We start from the raw sequence: 18895 nt of genomic DNA on the forward strand, positions 1-18895 counted from the left end.
TACCTCCTCAACCCTGGAATGCGCCCCCGCCCCCCATCTAGACTTCACACACATTATCTGCCACCCTGGGGCTTTTCTCTCTGATTGGCTGGTTTCTCCCAGAACTCTCAGAAGTTCCATTTGAAAAACCGGAAAGCAGGGACTCTTTTTTTTTTTTCCTGCATGTACATGTTTGTAACTCTAGCACTTTGCATAGTGCCTGACAGATGGTAAGTGCTTGGAGTCTTATGTTTGGTCCTGGGTACATTTTATGAGGGATACCAGAAAACTGGGGGGTCTCCAGAAGAGGTTTGCCAAGGGAGGTTCATAGATCAGAGGTAGCAGGAACCTCAGAGGCCATGTAGCCCAAGCCCCTGAGGCTCCGGAGGGTCAAATGATCCATCTAAAGTCACCCAAATGACCAGTACCAGAGGCGAGATTCGAACGCAGGTTCTCAGACTCCAAAATTAGAGCTCTCGTGGGGATATCAAACCTTGAGGGAAAAAGAGTTTTGGATAAGAGGTGAAAGCTGCCTAGCACTTAATGCACGGCCGGACATAAAGTGGGTGCCTTATACATGCTTGTTGACTTGACTTCAAGTACTCAAAGGTTTGTCGGGAGAAAGAGGGATCAGGCTTGTTATGTTTGGCTCCAGGAGGAAGAATTAGACAGGGTGGGTGGAAGCTGAAGAGGCAGGTTTTCATTAGGCACTTCCTAAGGTTTAGAGCCCTCTGGAAGCAGATTGGGCTGCCACCCCAGGGAGCAGTGGGCTCTGAAAGTGGAAGTTAGATGACCATACCCACGCTGACAAGCATTTAGGAAGCACTTCCTGTATGCCAGGCCCCTTCCAACTCTGACATTCTAAGGTATCTCCCAGCTCTGACATTCTGTGTTCTAAGGGCCCTCCCAGCTCTGACATCCCGTGTTCTGTGATTCTACTAGGAGGGAGGAGTTTAGCACATTTGGAGAAGGGATGCCAGGTGAGCTGGACTTCTGACCAAGTAAGCATTGAACTGCTCCCCCTCAGTCAAATTAACATTAAGTTCTACACAGCCGCTGAGGTCAATCTTCTCCTTTCTCCAGGGGAGATAAGAAAGAATTCACTATCAGTGTAGAAGATGCTGTGTCAATGTGGTAGCCCCAGGGTTAGAGATTGGGGCTTTTGCAAGGAGGTTTTTACCAGGCAGGCCTTGCTTTGACTTTTAGAAATCCTATCTGCTAAAGCAGCTGGACTAGGGCACCAAATTTCTGATCAGGCTGGAAAGTAGTCAGAAACCCATGGGACCTGATCAGTTGACACCTGTACCTAGACTAAGAAAGCTGCCTGCCAGGGGACTGTGTCCTTGGGGCATTCTGACCCCAATTGCTCCTACTGATCCAACTCCATTCCCAACCCTCTCTTCAGTGCTATGCCGTTTGAAATATTCTATATAGAAATATCAATATCCTATATAGTGAAGGGGCTTTCTGGACCCCTCTGCTCATCAGCTTATAGAATTTGGAGGAAGCAGGTAACTTGGTTTAGGCCGTGGCCAGGCCACTTATTAGCTATGTGACTCTGGGTAAGTTGCCTCACCATCTTGGGCCCTGTTTCCTTTTCTGTCAAATGAGGTTAACCAATTGACTTCTTAGCCCCCCCTCCCCCCCCCCCCCCCCCCCCCCCCCCCCCGCAAGCCCTGCAGGCCTAATATTCTATTTTGAGAAAACATTAGCAAAACTGGAATATGTTAAGAATGAAACTTTGAAAGCTGCGCTTTTGTCAACAAATCTGTTTTGCCTAAATTCTGCCAAAAGGGCAGTTAACTAAAATAAACATGCAAAACAGGAAAAGATTGCAGTGCCAAGGTCAAATACCTGTGTAGGAACCTCGTCAAACCAATGAAAATCCATTGCTCAGGGTGAAAGGGGTGACTTTAAAAGATGCACTTCAGCCTCCCCACCCGCCCCGCCCACCGGGGGCGTGACCGCTACCACAGGTTCTCCCAAACAGGAGACGGCTTCCTAACCACAAGCCAACTGTCTATCATTACACTGCATTTTAGAGAAACACCTCTGATTGGCTGATTCCAAAAAAAGCCACATTCGAATTTAAAGACCAGCCCCAAACAACCCAAGTTCCTTACCCTGGCGTGGCGTGAAAGATAAAGGCTTAGGCAAAGTCCTCTTGTTAAATGCTGTGCCAACTGGAGGTAGAGATTAAGCAAGCTCCCCAGCGTTTCCCTGAAGGTGAAGACTGAAGCAGGGGCCACTCTTCCACTACAGAATCATAGATTGTCAGGGGTGGAAGGGACCTTAGGAATGACATGGAATGTCAGAGCTGGAAGGGAACGAAAATCCAGGTGTTTCTCCATCTCGCACTGTTGTTCAGTTCAAGCCCGAGTCTTTCTGACCCCATGCACCACAGCACAGCAGGCCCTTCTGTCCTCCACCATCTCTGGAAACTGTCCAAGCTCATGTTCCTTGCTTCTACGACACTATCCATCCATTTCACCCTCTGCCATCCCCTTTTCCTTTTGCCTTCAATCTTTCCCAACATCAGGGTCTTTTCCAATGAGTCCTTGTCTTCTCGACTAGCAGGCTAGCAGAGTACAAAAAGAAAGTCTGATCCCAGCTCTGTCATTAATGATGTATGACCTCAGACAAGTCATTTAATAAATCTGGGGGTAGTTTCTTCATCTTTAAAATGAGGGTGCTGGATATATAACAATATATTCGTATAGTATTTAGAGATTTACAAAGCGCTTTCTTCGCAATAACCCTAGAAAATAGCTGCCATACCTCCCTCCCTCTTCCTCATCTTACAGAAATGGAAACGGAGATTAAGAAGTATTGTGACTTGTTTGAGACCAAATAGCTAGTAAGTTGCAGAACCAGGACTGATTCAAATATAGGCCTCTTTCCACTAAATGATCTCAAAGGTTCCTTTCCACTTTATACCTTTCAGAGATTCACAGAATGTCAGTTAGAAGCCAGAGGTTTAGGCAATAGTTGAACAAGAAACTCTACAAAGTACAACAACAAATTGGACAAGTAGTCCTCCAGTTTTTGCTTGTAGATAGATATACAGGGAAGGGGCAGCCAGTCCACTTCACTCTACTTTCTGTTGCTTTTAATTGTTCAGTTTCCTTACATCAAACCTCAATTTGTCTCTTTGCCGCTTTGACACATCCTGCCCCTGTTCTAACGTTATAGACCCTGAAGAAAAAATCTTTTTCTTTTTTTTTTTCTTTCTTTTTTTTTAGTGAGGCAATTGGGGTTAAGTGACTAGCCCAGGGTCACACAGCTAGTAAGTGTTAAGTGTCTGAGGCCGGATTTGAACTCAGGTACTCCTGACTCCAGGGCCGGTGCTCTATCCACTGCGCTGCCTAGCTGCCCCTGAAGAACAAATCTAATCCCTGTTTTATAGATGTTCTGGGTTTTGGCTACCACCCCCACTATTTCCCCCCCCCCCCCTCTAATCTTAGGGCAACTATGTGGTGAAGTGGATAGAGTGCCGGGCCTGGAATCAAGAAGACCTGAATTCAGGTCTGGCCTCAGACACTAGCTGTATGACCCTGGGCAAGTCACTTAACCCTGTCTGCCTCAGTTCCTCACTTGTAAAATAAGCTGGAGAAAAGAAATGGCAAACCACTCCAGTATTTTTGCCAAGAAAATACAGCCAAAAAAAAGGGGTGACAAAGAGTTGAACATGACTGAACAACCACCACCACCACCAGTTAGCCTTAAATTCTTTTATTGTCTCATTCCTCACTTATGCATGAGAAAGCAAAGTTCCACAAAGGCCATACCAGAAGGTGGCAGTCAGAAAGAGATGCCTCTGTTCCTCACGCCTGGCTTCCCTACTCTAATCACTAGATCAGGTATGTACTTTTCCCCTAGGTGGTTCCATCAGCTCACCAATTATCTCTATGTACTATATTTTCTTGTGGAGAGGATATGCTACTATAACCTATAAGTGAGAAAAGAAAAATGGGCTACATGGATTACTGAATCTCATGCATAGGAAGCCATCCTTTTGGTTCAGAGAAGAAAATAGACATTCAATACTCTGGGTCTTGAAGTGTTCAGCCTAAAAGCCAAGGAAGAGAAGGGAGAAATTCTTTCATCTCAGACAACACAAATTCCCTTGACAATATGTAGGCATCATAGCAAGACTAAGCGCTTTACCCTGTTGTTCTCAAGGAACAGGCACTTATGCAAGTGAGTACCGAAGCTTTTCCAAGTGTTCTTGGGTTAATTTGTTTCTCAGAATACCTGTCAGCTTCTAGCTAAGTGCCCCTGGATTCACCTCTCTGGGACTCACTGATTTTCTTACCTACAGAATAGAGGGGCAGCTAGGTGGCACAGTGGATAGAGCACTGGCCCTGGATTCAGGAGAACCTGAGTTCAAATCCAGCCTCAGACACTTGACACTTACTAGCTGTGTGACCTTGGGCAAGTCACTTAACCCTCATTGCCCAACCAAAAAACAAAACAAAAAAAGAACCAGAATAGAGCTAATAATACTTGCATCACTAGCCTCCCAGAGTTGTAGGGAGGATCTAAAGAGATGTCTGTGAAATGCTTGGTACACCGAGGATTCAATAGAAATACTACGTGGAACAACAGTCCTCAGAGGTAACCAAAGTATCTTTGGACAGGGAAAGGCAAGTCAGTATTTCCACACGTTTTTGTTGAAATTCAGACTTTATTTAAAAAACTGTCATGAACAATAAATTACAATCATTTCCCACCCCTTTTATAAATTCTTCATAAAATATATTTGACAATATTAAAAGAAAATTTCAAAAGTTTGTTTCATTTTTGAAGTGCTGATGACTTTTTTTTGACCAAGTGTCATGCTGGTGAATTATTTTGTAGCTGCTACAATAGTTTTATTGATATAACATCTTACAATAAACACAAAGAACAGGCCACCAGAACTATTCAGTGTGCTACTCTCCAACTGTTAACACCCACTTCATCATAACGACAAAGTGTCCCTTAGCACCAAGAATCTACAGTGGCCTAGTCTCTCTACATGATAACAAGTGCAAAGCTAACTGTAAGACTCCATATTTTAATTTGATTTAAGTTAACATTTCTGCCACTGCAGTTAAGAAACTTATTTGAAACATTTGGTCTTTAAAAATTGCAGTAACTCCTCATAAAATGCATTTACCTTGAAGTTCAATTAAACAGCTAAAATTTCTAACTGGTCTTTTTTTGTTGTTTTCTTGGATATACTTGCAGGAATTTTGAAGTATGTAGTTTGGGATTTTTGTTTTATTTCTTATTCTTGGGCCAAAAGGCCTGTGACTAAATGTCATGTCAGCACTAAGATCATCCACTTAATCATAATGCTGGGCACAGTGCTTTTTTTAAGTGAAGAAGAATGACCTAGACTTTCATCATTTTGCCTATGCAATGGAAAGAAATGTTTTGAAACTAAGACAAAATCTTGAGGAAATTCCAGAAATGATTTCCTGAAAAGAAGTTACATTTTACCAAAAAAAAAAAAAAGTCTTCCAAAAGTGATAATCATTAACTACTTTTAGTCAGGCAGGACCGAAAACCATGTCCTCAAGGAATATTAGACACTAGCACAAAGATGAGTAAAGAAAAATGAAGCCCTGATTGATCACCTTGGGTTCTATGCTAAGGGACCTGGTTGTTCTTTGGTGAGACAATATTACAGGGCTCCTCCCCTCCTAGTGACTAAAACCCCATGGCAAGGGTAGTAGTCTCTTGTGCTATTCCAAATGTAATTAGCACTGTGGAAGAATTACACTATTGTGATGGATCCAGTGTATTTCCATCTTCAACTTCCAATGCTTTTTTTTCTAAACGTATGTTTCAAATCTTGCATTTATCAGCTTCAAAGAATGCAGTAAAGTGGTTTTATTTCAATGAAACTATTCAGCTGCAAACTTTTTCAAAGCCAAGTCACTTAAATTTTTATCTTCTTAATATCTAGCTTAGAGCCCACTTCTCTTATACTTTGGACTATAAATAGAAAAATAAAAGAATGACATTTAAACTTTTGGAAGCTAAAACAAATGAGAAGAGATGAAAACATCAATGATTTTCATTACTCTAACATAACTCTGACTTTTTACCCAAGGATCCAAATGCTCCATAAAGGTCAACTCAGTTATAATTTCCCAGAAGGCTAACCTAGAGGGCTAAAGTTCTGTTTCAAGAAGCCTTCCTTCATTAGATGTTAACTGACTGATCTTACAGAAAAACAAAATGGAGACAACAATCCAGGGTTATAAAATCAAACCAACTCCTCAAAGAATCCTGATAGTTTTTGCTTCAGGCACAGCAAAATGACTGTACCAGAGAGGTCAGTTTCCTCACATGAAGGATGCAGCAAATGCCACAACATTTCATCTGCTTGCTAACTTGTATACACATTATCTTCCACATTAGAAAAAGGTGATCAACATTTAAGACAACCATATCGCTGCTATCACGGTCTCAAATTAAACAACAGAAAACAGCATCAGTGCCAAAATGGAAGGGACTCCAGTGATTCAACAAGAGGCCATATCAGGGCAGGCAAGCCAGACTGTATGGATCCTTTTGGCTCTCATCTCATAATTTCGAACCTTAAGACAACTTCTCCATATCCCAAAAGTCACTGAATCAAGTACTGAAACTTCATTGATGCCAAGTTTCCAGAACTACAATAATCCTGTATTCAAGCTTATACCAGAGTGTAGATGCAACAGGTACAGACATGTCCTGATGCTGTGGCCTAATTGGTTAACTGTGTGCCTGGTTACCTAAAAGAGTGTAGGACTGAATGATTAATAACCTTGCCAGCCTGCTACCACACGACAGCATGACGCTGTAATTACCTGCTTCAGCTACAGGGTACTGGACTGTGAGAGTTTAGCTTAAACATCTCTCAACAGCTTTGCATGTTGGTTATAGTTTGGATGTTCTTTCACATCCAAGTAGGACAGTCTTAGACCCTCCAAAATGGTGTTGTTTTTTTAAAAAGTCTCATAATAATACAAAAATAAAAACTTAGCACAATTTCATCAGAGGGAGGGACAGAGGGAAAAAGTTGGGGGGAAGTGTCTCATTTATTTTTCCACCACTGAATTCACCAGCAAATCCCAAACACCCAAACCCATATCAAATAATTTAAACAGAAGTGGCATTTTCTTCATATGGAATGCAAAATGCACACATTCACATACTTACATATACATAAATATATACATATATGTTTACTTTACAAAGCCTCACAGTTTGCATGACCAGCATGTAAACCACTGTTTCTATGGAAGTTCCTAATACTGACAAGGAATGTCTAAAATACTTGAGACATATTCCCAGAAAAGCTGGACTCTCATCTTTCCTTGGCTCTCACAGAATTTTCCTGTCAAATTTCTACCAATGGTCATTTTAAAAATTTACACACACATTGGTAATACACATTTAAAACATACTAACAAAATGGCTGACTCGGACTTAAGAAACCTTAAAAAAAAAACCACAGTAAAATCTAAACCCTTTATGGAGGGGCTTAGCCGTATGTATTCCTTTTTTCTTCTGCCACAAAATGTTGCATCCCTGTTCAGACAGAAGCAGCATGTCATCCAAGGGGTTTCCCAGCGATCCATGTGTCACGTATCCCAACCACTATCTTTAAATGCAATTTGGACTAATCGAAGTTCGAGCTCAAATGCGTCAGGCCGATCCTGAGGGTTGGCAGCCAACATTTCCTTAATCAACTGTTTCATTCGACCATTCATGGACTTCTTCTTCACAGGAATGAGCAGTTCCATCTTGGGATTTTCCAAAAGGGCCTCTCCCACAGGGACAATCTCAGTCCCTTGTTTCACATAACTCCCCAGGAGCTCCTTCTTGGTCTCTGTGTCTATGAAGGTGATCCTTTCCAGCATGGCCCAGATGATAATCCCCAGAGCAAAGATGTCTGCTTTGGCAGTGTAATGGCCCTCCCAAACCTCAGGAGCCATGTAGAAATCTGTTCCGCACGCAGTGGAAAGGAAGCATTTATTTACACTGACAGGTTCTTCTGGGTTCTGCCCAGAAGCAGAGCAAACTTTACTCAAACCAAAATCAGCCACTTTCAGTGTGGGTTCCAAGTCACTTGTATCCAAACGGCTTTGAGAAATCAGGATATTATCAGGCTTGAGGTCACGGTGGATAATCTGATTCTTGTGCAAGAAAGCCAAAGCACTGCTGAGCTGAAGCATGAAGCTTGTATTGGTTTTCCTGTTGGGTTTCCGAGATAAAAGGTACTCATTCATGTCTCCTCCATCACAGAAATCCATCACGAACCACAGATAATAGGCGCTCCTGGGATCAAAAGCAATTTCTCCTTTCAGTGAAGTCTCTACAAGCTATAACAAGGGGAAAAAATTTTCAGTCATCTTTTGCACAGGATACACAATTCTATCACAGGAAAAGTTAATAATAAATTTCAAATTTTTCATTTACAAAGAAGCCTAGTGAATTCTGCTAAGTTTAGTCTTTTCACATATGCCTAATTTCAAATGTCCATGTCAATGCAGTACATTTTGTCCTTAATGAGCATAAACCAAAACACTCTAAGCTAAGAGGCAAAGTTAACTGGCTGGCACATTTCTGCCCTTCACTGGTGTCGAACCCCACTTACCTAGCATACAACTTTCTAGAAAACTTGAGTTTCAGAAATTATACTTGGTAGCAGAAACTATTATATTATTAAACACTGTCCTCCCCCATATACTATGCAAGTTCTAAGAGTTGTAGCAATAAAGCATTCATAAATTCACGGACAAAGCAAATGAAGACCGAAAGCAGTGTGGCAGAATGGAATGAACACTAGGCCCAAGAGTTAGAAGATTTGGGTTTATGTTCTGGTTCTTCCACTTACTAGCTGGGAGGTCTTAGGTAAATCACTGGTCCTCTCCTCATCTAGACAAGTAGGAGGCTCTCCTATATGGTCTTTTTGTTTCCATTTTAGTTCTGACGTTTTATCACTATCATGTTCCAAAGGCAAAATGTAAACATTCTGTCATTTTGCCTAAAGGCTCACGGAATAATTTTTAAATCTATTTTGTAAAAAATCAAACTTGTATTAGAAATTCAAATAAAATTATTTAAGCCTGTAATTTTTTTTTCTTACACATAGGATGAATTAGATATTTTCATATAATACCCAGCATCTTGGTCTAAAAAACAAAAAACTATTTACCTTAGTTCACCTGAGCTAAAACAGAAAGTTGGACTAGATGATCTATAAGATGCTTTATAGGTTTTTTTTTTTGTTGTGGTTTTGGTTTTTTTGCAGGGCAATGGGAGTTAAGTGAGTTACCCAGGGTCACACAGCTAGTAAGTGTCAAGTGTCTGAGGCCGGATTTGAACTCAGGTACTCCTGAATCCAGGGCCAGTGTTTTATCCACTGCACCACCTAGCTGCCCCAGATGCTTTATAGTTCTACCATTCTATGACTCTAAGAGCACCAAGGTTTCCAAAGTGCTTTGCATCTTCTACCTCATTCACTCCTCCACCCAAAAGCCCTGGAAGGTGCGTATTATCATTATCCCCATTTTACAGTCAAGAATACTGAGTCACACAGAAGTTGAGTGACTTGTCCAGGGTCACACAGCCTGTAAGTGAGTAAGGATTTAAACACTTGAATCCCAGGCCAGTGATCTCTCTATCTACTGTGCCACCTAACAAGACTAGACCTTTATTCACCCCGGGGGGATGTGATAGCATATCGCTCTACTGTATGACTACTCCACATTCTGCTCCCAGAATACATCTGAACAACAATGTTCTATATTGTTCTTCACAAACATATATATTGATTAGGAAAGGAACAGGAAGAAAGTTAAGGAGTTCAGCTGGATGAATCAACCATATCACCTATAAATGTACTGTCACTTTTTTTTTTAAACAAATATGGTCTCAATCAATCAATCAATATTTATTAAATCCCTACCATGTGTGAGGCACAATACTAAGTGCTGAGGAGAAAAAAGAGGCAAAAGATAGTACCTGCCCTCAAGAAGCTTACAATATAACAAGGGAGAAAACATGCAAACATGCACACTTGCAAGCATACATGCACACACAGAGCTTGGTATATATGGGGTAGCTACATGGTACAGGCCTTTTGGGGGGCAGCTAGGTGATGCAGTGAATAGAACTCCAGGCCTGTAGTCAGGAAGACCTGAGTTCAAATCTGGCCTCAGACATTTACTAGCTGTGTAATGCTGGGCAAGTCACTTTACCCCTTTTGCCTTAGTTTCCTCATCTGTAAAATGAGATGGAGAGGAAAATAGCAAACTGCTCCAGTATCTTTGCCAAGAAAACCCTAAATGGGGCCACAATGAGTAGGCCATGACTAAATAATACATACAGGATAAATAGGAAATAATTAAGAAAAGGAAGGTACTAGAATTAAGAGGAGTGGGGATTTTAGTCAGAACTTAAAGCAGGGGAAGGAGAACATTTCGGTAATGGAAGACAGCCAGTGAAAACGACTGAGAGCATCTTAATCTCCTTTGCTCCTGTGGAAAGGCAGAGTTCCCACCCCATCCCCAATATGGGATTCTGTAGATGAAGTAAGTGCAGTGGGAAATCACAAAATCTTAAGAGTGGAGATGGCCTTCCAAGGCATCTTGTCCAATTTCTACCTACTTCTGTAAAAACTTCTTCTACAAAAGGTACTCTTCACAGACACCCTTGCATGCATTTTCCTGCAAATACCACAGACAAAAAGATAAAGCCAATAGGAAGAAAGGTGGAGTTCACGCAGCAAGGTCCAGTTTGCAAACTGTTTGGCACTGTGCCTGGCACATAGCAGGCACCATATAAATGCTGATTCACTTCCCCTTCCCAGTTCTATTGTCATCACCCGTGGCCTTGCCAAGACTAAAACTCGAGGCCCAGCTTCTCCTCTGATTTCACATTCTAACTCTGGGCCCTCATTGGTCAAAGACAAACTCCCTTGGTTAGAAGTGCTCACTGTGAAGCTGCCTGTTCCTTAGGCTCAGAAGAGCAGTGGCTTGCTCACTTTCTAAGTGGCTGAGTTAGGATCTGAAACTAGGCCTCCTCTAAATCTTGTGCACTTTCTACCACAGGGCAGCTAGATCTGAACCCCACAGTACCAGGAACGGTCTTTTGTCTCCTTTATAGCCCAAAAGAAAATGAACATATTGATCTTTACAATGTACTGTAGGGTTGAGTCCATCTCTACCCACACAGAGGAAGCTGACAAGAATGCTTCCAATGCTTTCTGCCTGAGAAGTACAACAGTCAGCATACATAATCAGTACATTTCTAGTGACTAAGTCAAGTCAACAAACACCTAACGTGTGCAAAGTCCTTTGGTAGGAGATGAAGACAGACAAAAAACGAATTTTCTGCCCTCCAGAGGCATATACCATGTATACAAGTAAGTCAATACAAAGTCTCTCTAGAGTTTTAATGGGGGGGGTGGTGGTGGCAGGGTTTGAGGAGAGAGAAGAGGATCAGAGAGGTTGTTCATAGGAGGTAGAACCTGAGCTGTGCTCTTTAAAAGAGGGGGAGAAAGGAAGGGAACAAGCATTTATATAGTGCCTACAATGTGCCAGCCACTGTGCTAAGTACTTTACAAATATCTCATTTGATGCTCACAATAACCCTCAGAGGTAAGTGCCATTATTATGCCTAATATACAGTTAAGAAAACTGAGGCAGATTCAGGCTAAGGGACTTGCCAAAGGTCACACAGCTAGGAAGTATCTGAGCAGCTAGGAATTCTAGAAGGTAGAAGTGAGAGAGTGAATTCCAAACATGGGGCTCCACTTGTGAAAAGACAGAAAAGCAGGAGGTTTAAGCAGGTGTTTTTCTTTATTAATTATCTTCTAAGAGAAATTGCAGACCCCTATGTATTTAGCTAAAGGAGGAATGTACTTCTCTGGATTAATATCCTTCCATCTGCTAACCATACAAGTTTCTATTTACACAGGTGAACGTGTTTATTTTTCTCTTTTGCTCTGACTCTGAAGGTTCTTGGTGAGCCACTTGCACACTGGCTGTAAATTCTGCATTTACTGACAAAATCCTAAGCACTCAGTTTACAAAGAACCCCCCCACCCCAAACCCTTAGCCTCTGGAGAGCTTTTTTTGAATCTCATCAATGCCTCCATTAATTCTTGTTGCTATTTGGCAAGAAGAGCTGCAGGGAGGTTTTGACTTCTGACATACATCAGTTTATAAATCTTTTTCTGCTCTTTGATTGTGTGTTCATGTGACCCTTCCCACTATTAAAGAGAAAATTCTGGCTTAAGGCTGTACAGAAAGTATTAAACAATGTGGTTAGGATTCCATTAACCCCGAAATGATAAGGTTTGTGTTTAAATTAGTGACACAAATCAAGGGTGCCCAATTTCCTAGAGCTCGAGCTACTGCTTGCTGGGGCCTTTCCCTTTCTGGATACTCCCAGCTCACCAATGCCACTTTCCAAAGAGTGGACCTGCTGAGCACTCAGTTTTTCATCTGGTACAGGTTGGCAAGTACTATGGGACAGCAGGTGGCTAAGTTATTCTTAGGTGTCTGCATCACAGGTTTAAATAGAACGCTGTTTTTAAACAGCTAATGGATTCTTGGCATATCCCTCCTACTTGCCTATTCCAAACTATAAAGACACCTGTATTTAAAGGGAGAGATTCCTCTCAACCTTTTATTCCCTTCATTCTTGCTCACCTTTTCAACTACACGTGTACTTTAATACTTCCAGGATTTGTGATTTTCTTGGGGGAGGTGTATCCCCTCCACTGATGTTTATCAAAACCCTCTACTCTTTAGTACCATCTTTAGGAGATGAGGTTCACCACACCAGGGCCAGGCTCTGAGTGATGAACCTCTCTGCACTTAGTAAGGCTGTCCTTGGACAAAAGACCCCACAAGACCCACAGAGGAGCTCATCCTCAAAGTCTTCAGGGTTTGGATGACAGTCTTTGAGAACACAGGCTCAGCACTGTGCCAGTCTCAGCTCAAGGCTTGGATATGGCTTTGCAGTACAGTTTGAGTGGAAGCCACCACACCTACCTGCAAATAGAGAGATGAGTTGGAGCCATGGGACATCTTCTGTACCATGCCATCTTTTTGTAAAATGCATTCCTCCAAGTGAATCACATTGGGATGCTGGCTCTTGATACTACTAAGGGCCCAGAATTCACGAAGAGCTAGCTCAACATTCTCAGGGGCATGGCATCGAATCTTCTTCACAGCGACCCGAGCTGAAGTCTTTCTGATGACTGCTTCATACACCACACCATAACTGCCTCGGCCAACCTCCCGTATTAGATCGTACTTTGGCTGGCTACTCACCATCTTCAAAGTCAAGGTTTCTGGAAAAATCAACAAAGGGTTTTCATCAAATCAACAATATTCTTGGGTCTGCTTTTCTTTTCATTACTTAATTATAGCATATAACCATACTACTATGTTTGAAAATAGCAATAACTCTTACAAAATGCAGGAGTTAAGACAAATGTACATTTGCATAGCATTTTAAATGTTTACAAAGCACTTCATATATTACCTATTTATTTTATCCTCACCAAAGCCCTCTGAGTTTTAGGTATTTTTTAATAACCATTTTATGGATGGAGAAACTGAGGCCCAGAGAGGGTTAAGTGGCTTCTCTGATGTCACAGAACTAGTGTTGGTGTACTCAGACCCAAGGCTCCAGACTTCAAATTCATTACTCTTTCTATAAATCTGAATGTCCTGATTCCTAACAGAAAAAATGATACTAACAATAAGTGTTGAGCTGCATTAAGCTTAATTACTGATTGCCCAAAGGCTACTAAAGAATAATAAGTTTTCGTGTCTACAATGAAAAGCACTTTGAATAATTTCATTTGCTCCTTATGACAATTTTTTAAGTATCATTTATCCCCATTTTACAGATGAAGAAACTTGGGGTCAGAGATATAAAATGACTTGTCCAAGGCCACACAATAATAACTGGTGAAGCTGGGACTCTGGGCCAGTGCTCTTTCTACTATACCATCTATTACTCAGGGAAGCTGTAATTTACTCATTTGCTTCCCTCCCCTCCCCTCCCTGCCTCCCCTTACCCTCTGAAGGGTTAGAAGCACAACTAAGTTTGCTTCAGGGTCTGAAAGTGAAACTGACTATTCATGGCATTGAAACTCAATTGTTTTCATTGTCCAGGAACAAAGACAGTAACTGTGGAGAAGTCAATCCAATTTCTAGGGTTTTTTTTTTAATATTTCTGGTGCAATTCCTGCCCTAAAAAAAAACCACCTGGGGGCGGCCAGGTGGCACAGTGGATAGAGCACTGGCCCTGGATTCAGGAGTACCTGAGTTCAAGTCTGGCCTCAGACACTTGACACTTACTAGCTGTGTGACCCTGGGCAAGTCACTTAACCCCCACTGCCCGGCAAAAACAAACAAACAAACAATAAAACACCTGAAAAATCTGCTTTCAAGGTAGGAGGGAGAGCTATTCCTCTTTAAATTGAAAGCTGGGAATAATGGAAAACAATGTTTCCCCATCTTTTTTTGTTGAAAGATAAATATTTTAGGGCATTTGGGGTAACATAACATGAATGTGAAATAAGAGAGCCTGTAATAAGTCTTTGGAATTCTACTTGACCAATCATTTGAAGGCAAAAGCAGGAACTCTCCATTGAGATTCTTGTGTGATGAAATAAGGAAAACACTATTTCAAAAAAATGAATTGCAGACATTTCCAACAAACTTTAGGAACAGATGCTGAGTAGACAAGTAATATGGATTTGTACTTTCTCTACTCAGTCTGTAGATACTTCACATGAGGCAGTATGTCATAGGAGAAAGGGCATGGACCTGGGGACTTATCCTATCTCACACATTTACTAGCTATGTGATCCTAAGCAAGTCACTTAATCTCTGTATCTCAGTTTCCTCAATGTAAAATGAGGGGTTGAAACAACAGTGGCTTCTAAGGTTCCAGTTCTAACTCTATGTATGATCCTTTGATAATCCTCGAAGAGCAATAAGCAGTTCCTGGATGTAGTCTGGAAAGTTGGTAGCAGACTACATGAATGTAGGGAAGATCAAGGAAGAAGCTGGAAATTATTGAAAACAGAGCTAACGTCCTGGAACTGAACTCTTCCCATACCAATCTGATCTTCCACAAGCCCTTCAAATTCCTAATTTTCCTTTCTAGTTTAGCCCAAAAGTAGCCTGATACAGGATTTTCTTCTCATACTACACAATTTCTACTACTCTTCCTGAATTACCTAGAAATCCACCTGGCACTTGCTTCTCTATTCCTTTGAAGATGTTAAACAGTTAATAAGCAATCTCGAACCCTTAGTTTGTTGGTATTGCCGTGTCAAATGTTAACCTACTGCTCAGAGTCATGAAAAGAACCCAGGCTTTGGCTTCAGGAGGGCTGGGTTGCAATTCCTGCTGGGCCACAAACTACCTGGCAAGTCCTTTCCCCTCTCCAATCTTCAGCTTTTGTCTTCTCAATCTAATCATATTTACACTACCACCTAGGATCACTGGATGTAGGGTTGTAAGGGACCATAGTCCAACCCCTCATTTTGAAGATGAGGAAACTGAGATTCCAAAAAGTCAAAAAAACTTCTTCAATGGGACAGGATAATACAAATGAAGCCACCAGAATTTGAACTTGAAGTCTTCTAGGACTATTTCTACTAAACCACATTATCAGTGAGTATACACTTTATTGCTACAAAAGGTAGTTGTTTGTATTCAGCATAAAGCACCAAGTATTAACATTTTTGCAACATGTAGTTATAGAATGTCTAACCACTTTATTAGATAGTATCTCTTATTCAGTGCTAATGTAAACACGTTTATTATCAATCTTCACTTAATGGAATAAAATAGAAAAAACAGTGGTTATAAAATGTTTTCAGTCTTCAAAACATGTATTTAGCACTTACTGTGTGCTATGACCATAACCTAAAATACTCATATTTAACTCTGAAATTCCTTTATCTGATCATAAGCACCTACTATGTGCTGACACAATTAACTATATGTTATGTAAATACAAGTTTATTATTCATCCTCACTTAATGAAGTAAAATAGAAAGTGCAACGGCTATAAAATTCAGTTACTTCTCAAAGCATTTATTAAGCTTCCCACCATGTGCTATCAACCACAACCTAAAACATCCATATTTATTAACACTGAAATTCCTTTATATTATGACCATAATCAAACGAAACAATCATTTATTAAGTACCTACTATGTGCTAATAAGCACTGAGGATACAAAGAAAGGCAAAGTGGCACCTGCCCTCCAGGAGCTCACAGTCTTTTGGGGAAAGACATTATGCAAACACAAAGTACGTACAAACAAGTTAGAGACCGGGCGAACTGGAGAACCCCAACGGAGGCACTGCCTGGATCCCGGCTAACAGCAGGGGCCCTTTACGGAAGATAAATGGCTTTACACCTACGACCACCGCGGGGCTGGGGGGGGGCGCGAGAAGGGGCGGACGGGGTGCTCGCCCGTACTCGGGCGCCCTAACTTGCCCAAGGAGGCGGCGCAGGTCCTGGGACTGTCTCCCGGGCTCCGGCTGCCCCGAGGGTCTTCGTGCTGGACGTCGCCACGCCGCGGCTGGGATTCGCGTGGCTCCGCACGGTGGCCGGTGGCCGGTGGCCAGCGCCTGGCCGGGCAGGCGGGTAGGCAGGCAGGCACCTGCCCCGGGGTGAGGACAGCGCTTCCGTACTCCGCTGACTCCGGGCCCCGCTCATTGGCTAACGCACCCGGTCCTCCCCTCCCCTCCCCCTCCATGCAACTCTACAGTGACAGGAGGGGGAACTCTGGGGTCCCGGCGCATACCGGGAAGTGGGGTGGGGGCCGGGGAGCATGGAACTTCGGAGCTGGGGGAGAGACCTCGGAGCACTGAATGCCGGAGCCAGCCGGGGCCTCCGAACCGAGAATGTCAGTGCAGGGAGGACCCTGGGAACATGGAGATGGGAAGGGGCCTGACCGACCCCCGAGTGCGACCGCCCCCCCCTTCTTTAACAGTGGGGTAAACTGAGGCCCAAGGTCACGGGGGCCTCTTGTACCCCGAGCTGCTTCTTCGGGGGAGGGGTAAGGAGCTGCACTGCGCTCCCCGGCCCAAGCTGTCAGGTCAGGCGGGGAGGCGGGGAAGAGAACCAGGGCCCTCGCTCCCCTCCGGCGGGCCGGGCCGGGACCCGGGCAACGGGCCGCCAGAGGGCGGCCGGGCCGCGACCCAGGCCCCAGGGGGCCCTAGGCCCGCCCAGGTAGGCAGACTCGGGAGGCGGAAGGCAAAGGCTCCCTCCCCGGTCCGGGAGACTTCTTTACCTCAGGGTCGCCGCCGCCGCCTCTCCTTCTCCCGGGCTCTGCAGGCCGCCATTATCGGGCTCCTCGCGCCGCCGCCGCCGCAGCCAGTCCGAGGCCGGCGCGCGCCCCCGCGTGCGGACACACCCCCTTTCCCAGCTCGCGGAGCCAACCTCTCCTCCTCCCCAACCTCCCGCTCCGGCCGCACGAGCGCCTTCCCTCATTGGGCGAGCACTTTCCTAGAGGCTTCCCTCATTGGGCAGGCGCGCGCCCGGAGCCCTATCCCCGCCTCCCTTCTTCCTCCCGGATCCAAAGAGATCCTCGAGGCAGCCGCACTCCGCCGGCGCCAGGCTCCGGCTTCCAGCTGGGCCTCGCAACCCGGAGACCGTCGCTGTGCACGCGCTGAGGAACGCACCACTAGCGCCCTTCCCCACAGGGGTGGCTGGGCCTGGGCCGAGGGGAGGAGAGGGAGGACACCCGCGGGCCTTCATCGCATCCTAGGCCCGGCGGCTATTTCCCGGCGGCTATTTCCCGCCGGCATCCGAACCCCAGTGGACCGCGCAGGGGGGACGGCCCGACCAGGCCTCGTCCGGCTCTGCAGAGGACTGGGCTCCGGCCTCTCCCCCCGTCCCTGCCCGGGCACCTACCGTGCCTCTGGCGTTTTTGCTGCATTCGCCCCAATTAATGCCTTTTGCATTTTCCTCTTCGGTGAGGTGCGGGCGCCTGCGGGGCTCTGGAGGACGGAGCCCCGGGGGAAGGCGCGGCCCCGGCCGGGAAGAACCGACATCCGCCCCGCCGGGAGGAGAGCGCCTTTTGTCACCGAGCCATGCTCACACGCGCTCGGCGGCGGGAGGCCAGGAATTGGGGTTCAGGGTGCCTTCCGTCCGGGAAAATCCCTTCCCCTGCCTCCCGCCCCTCCCCCCCGGCGGCGCGTTGGTATCTCCCTTAAAGAAGCAGGGACCTCATTGTTCTCGTTGCTGAGGGGGTCCGGAGGGACCCTCGGCATTGCGGAGGGGCGTCTGGGCTGGCCGGGCCTGGGCTCCCCTACTGGCCCGAACGGCATGTCTCGTGGGCGCCTCCGGGGGGGTGTAGCACTGCTCTGCGCACATGGCGTGGGTTTGGAGCGGACATCAGTCAATCCGCTAACATTTACTGAGTGCCTACTACGTGCCGGGCTGTTACTCAGCACTTACTAAGTGCCTACTACGTGCCAGGCACCGTGCTCCATCTCAGCCTCTAACTCTTAAGTTAGACGCGTCTACACCTACTTTGTACCGGGCACTGTGCTAGGTGCTAGGAATGCAAAGAAAGTTCTGCTCTCAGGGAGCTCACCATCTAAGTGAGGGGCAACATGCAAATATCTATGTTGCTACGGTGATATAGACAGGATAATTGTGGATGATCAGTTGAGGGGAGGCACTAGCATGAAGAGGGATCAAGAAAATATGGGATTTTAGCTGGGACAAGGGCCAGCCCACGTAGCCAATAGCCGTTCTATCAGTCAGAAATCAATTGTTAGTCTTTCTATTAGCTAGTTGATGAAAGCTTTAGCTGTGTAGGAGCCAACAATCAATCCATTAGCCTAGGACCAACTGTAAGTCATTCATTACCCAG

General features: G+C 44.5%; 1 protein-coding gene across 3 annotated transcripts; it reads right to left on the minus strand.

Annotated features, from left to right (window-relative positions):
• Positions 1–4686: 4686 nt before the first annotated feature.
• PDIK1L (PDLIM1 interacting kinase 1 like) lies at positions 4687–18061 on the minus strand. 3 transcript variants are annotated; one of them, XM_043997383.1, is made up of 3 exons: positions 17929–18061; positions 13026–13327; positions 4687–8342 (listed from the first exon to the last, which is right to left on the minus strand). In XM_043997383.1, exons 1-3 carry the CDS (start codon positions 17951–17953, stop codon positions 7602–7604), a joined length of 1068 nt encoding a protein of 355 aa, XP_043853318.1. In that variant the 5' UTR covers positions 17954–18061; the 3' UTR covers positions 4687–7601. The 3 variants fall into 3 exon arrangements, with proteins under 3 accessions (XP_043853318.1, XP_043853319.1, XP_043853320.1); XM_043997384.1 differs by lacking the exon at positions 17929–18061 and adding an exon at positions 17306–17429; XM_043997385.1 differs by lacking the exon at positions 17929–18061 and adding an exon at positions 16325–16368.
• Positions 18062–18895: the final 834 nt, after the last annotated feature.

Source organism: Dromiciops gliroides, chromosome 3 (genome assembly GCF_019393635.1).
Source record: "Dromiciops gliroides isolate mDroGli1 chromosome 3, mDroGli1.pri, whole genome shotgun sequence".
In the NCBI taxonomy this organism is placed as follows: domain Eukaryota; kingdom Metazoa; phylum Chordata; class Mammalia; order Microbiotheria; family Microbiotheriidae; genus Dromiciops; species Dromiciops gliroides.

What these genes read in the sequence shown, in the direction of transcription:
- PDIK1L (XM_043997383.1), bottom strand. Translation starts at nt 17,953, where the DNA reads ATGCAGCAAAAACGCCAGAGGCACG. An exon ending in GCAAAAACGCCAGAGGCACG is followed by an intron (nt 13,328 to 17,928) that starts GTAGGTGCCCGG and finishes TGATTTTTCCAG; the next exon opens with AAACCTTGACTTTGAAGATG. An exon ending in ACTCATCTCTCTATTTGCAG is followed by an intron (nt 8,343 to 13,025) that starts GTAGGTGTGGTG and finishes CCCTTGTTATAG; the next exon opens with CTTGTAGAGACTTCACTGAA.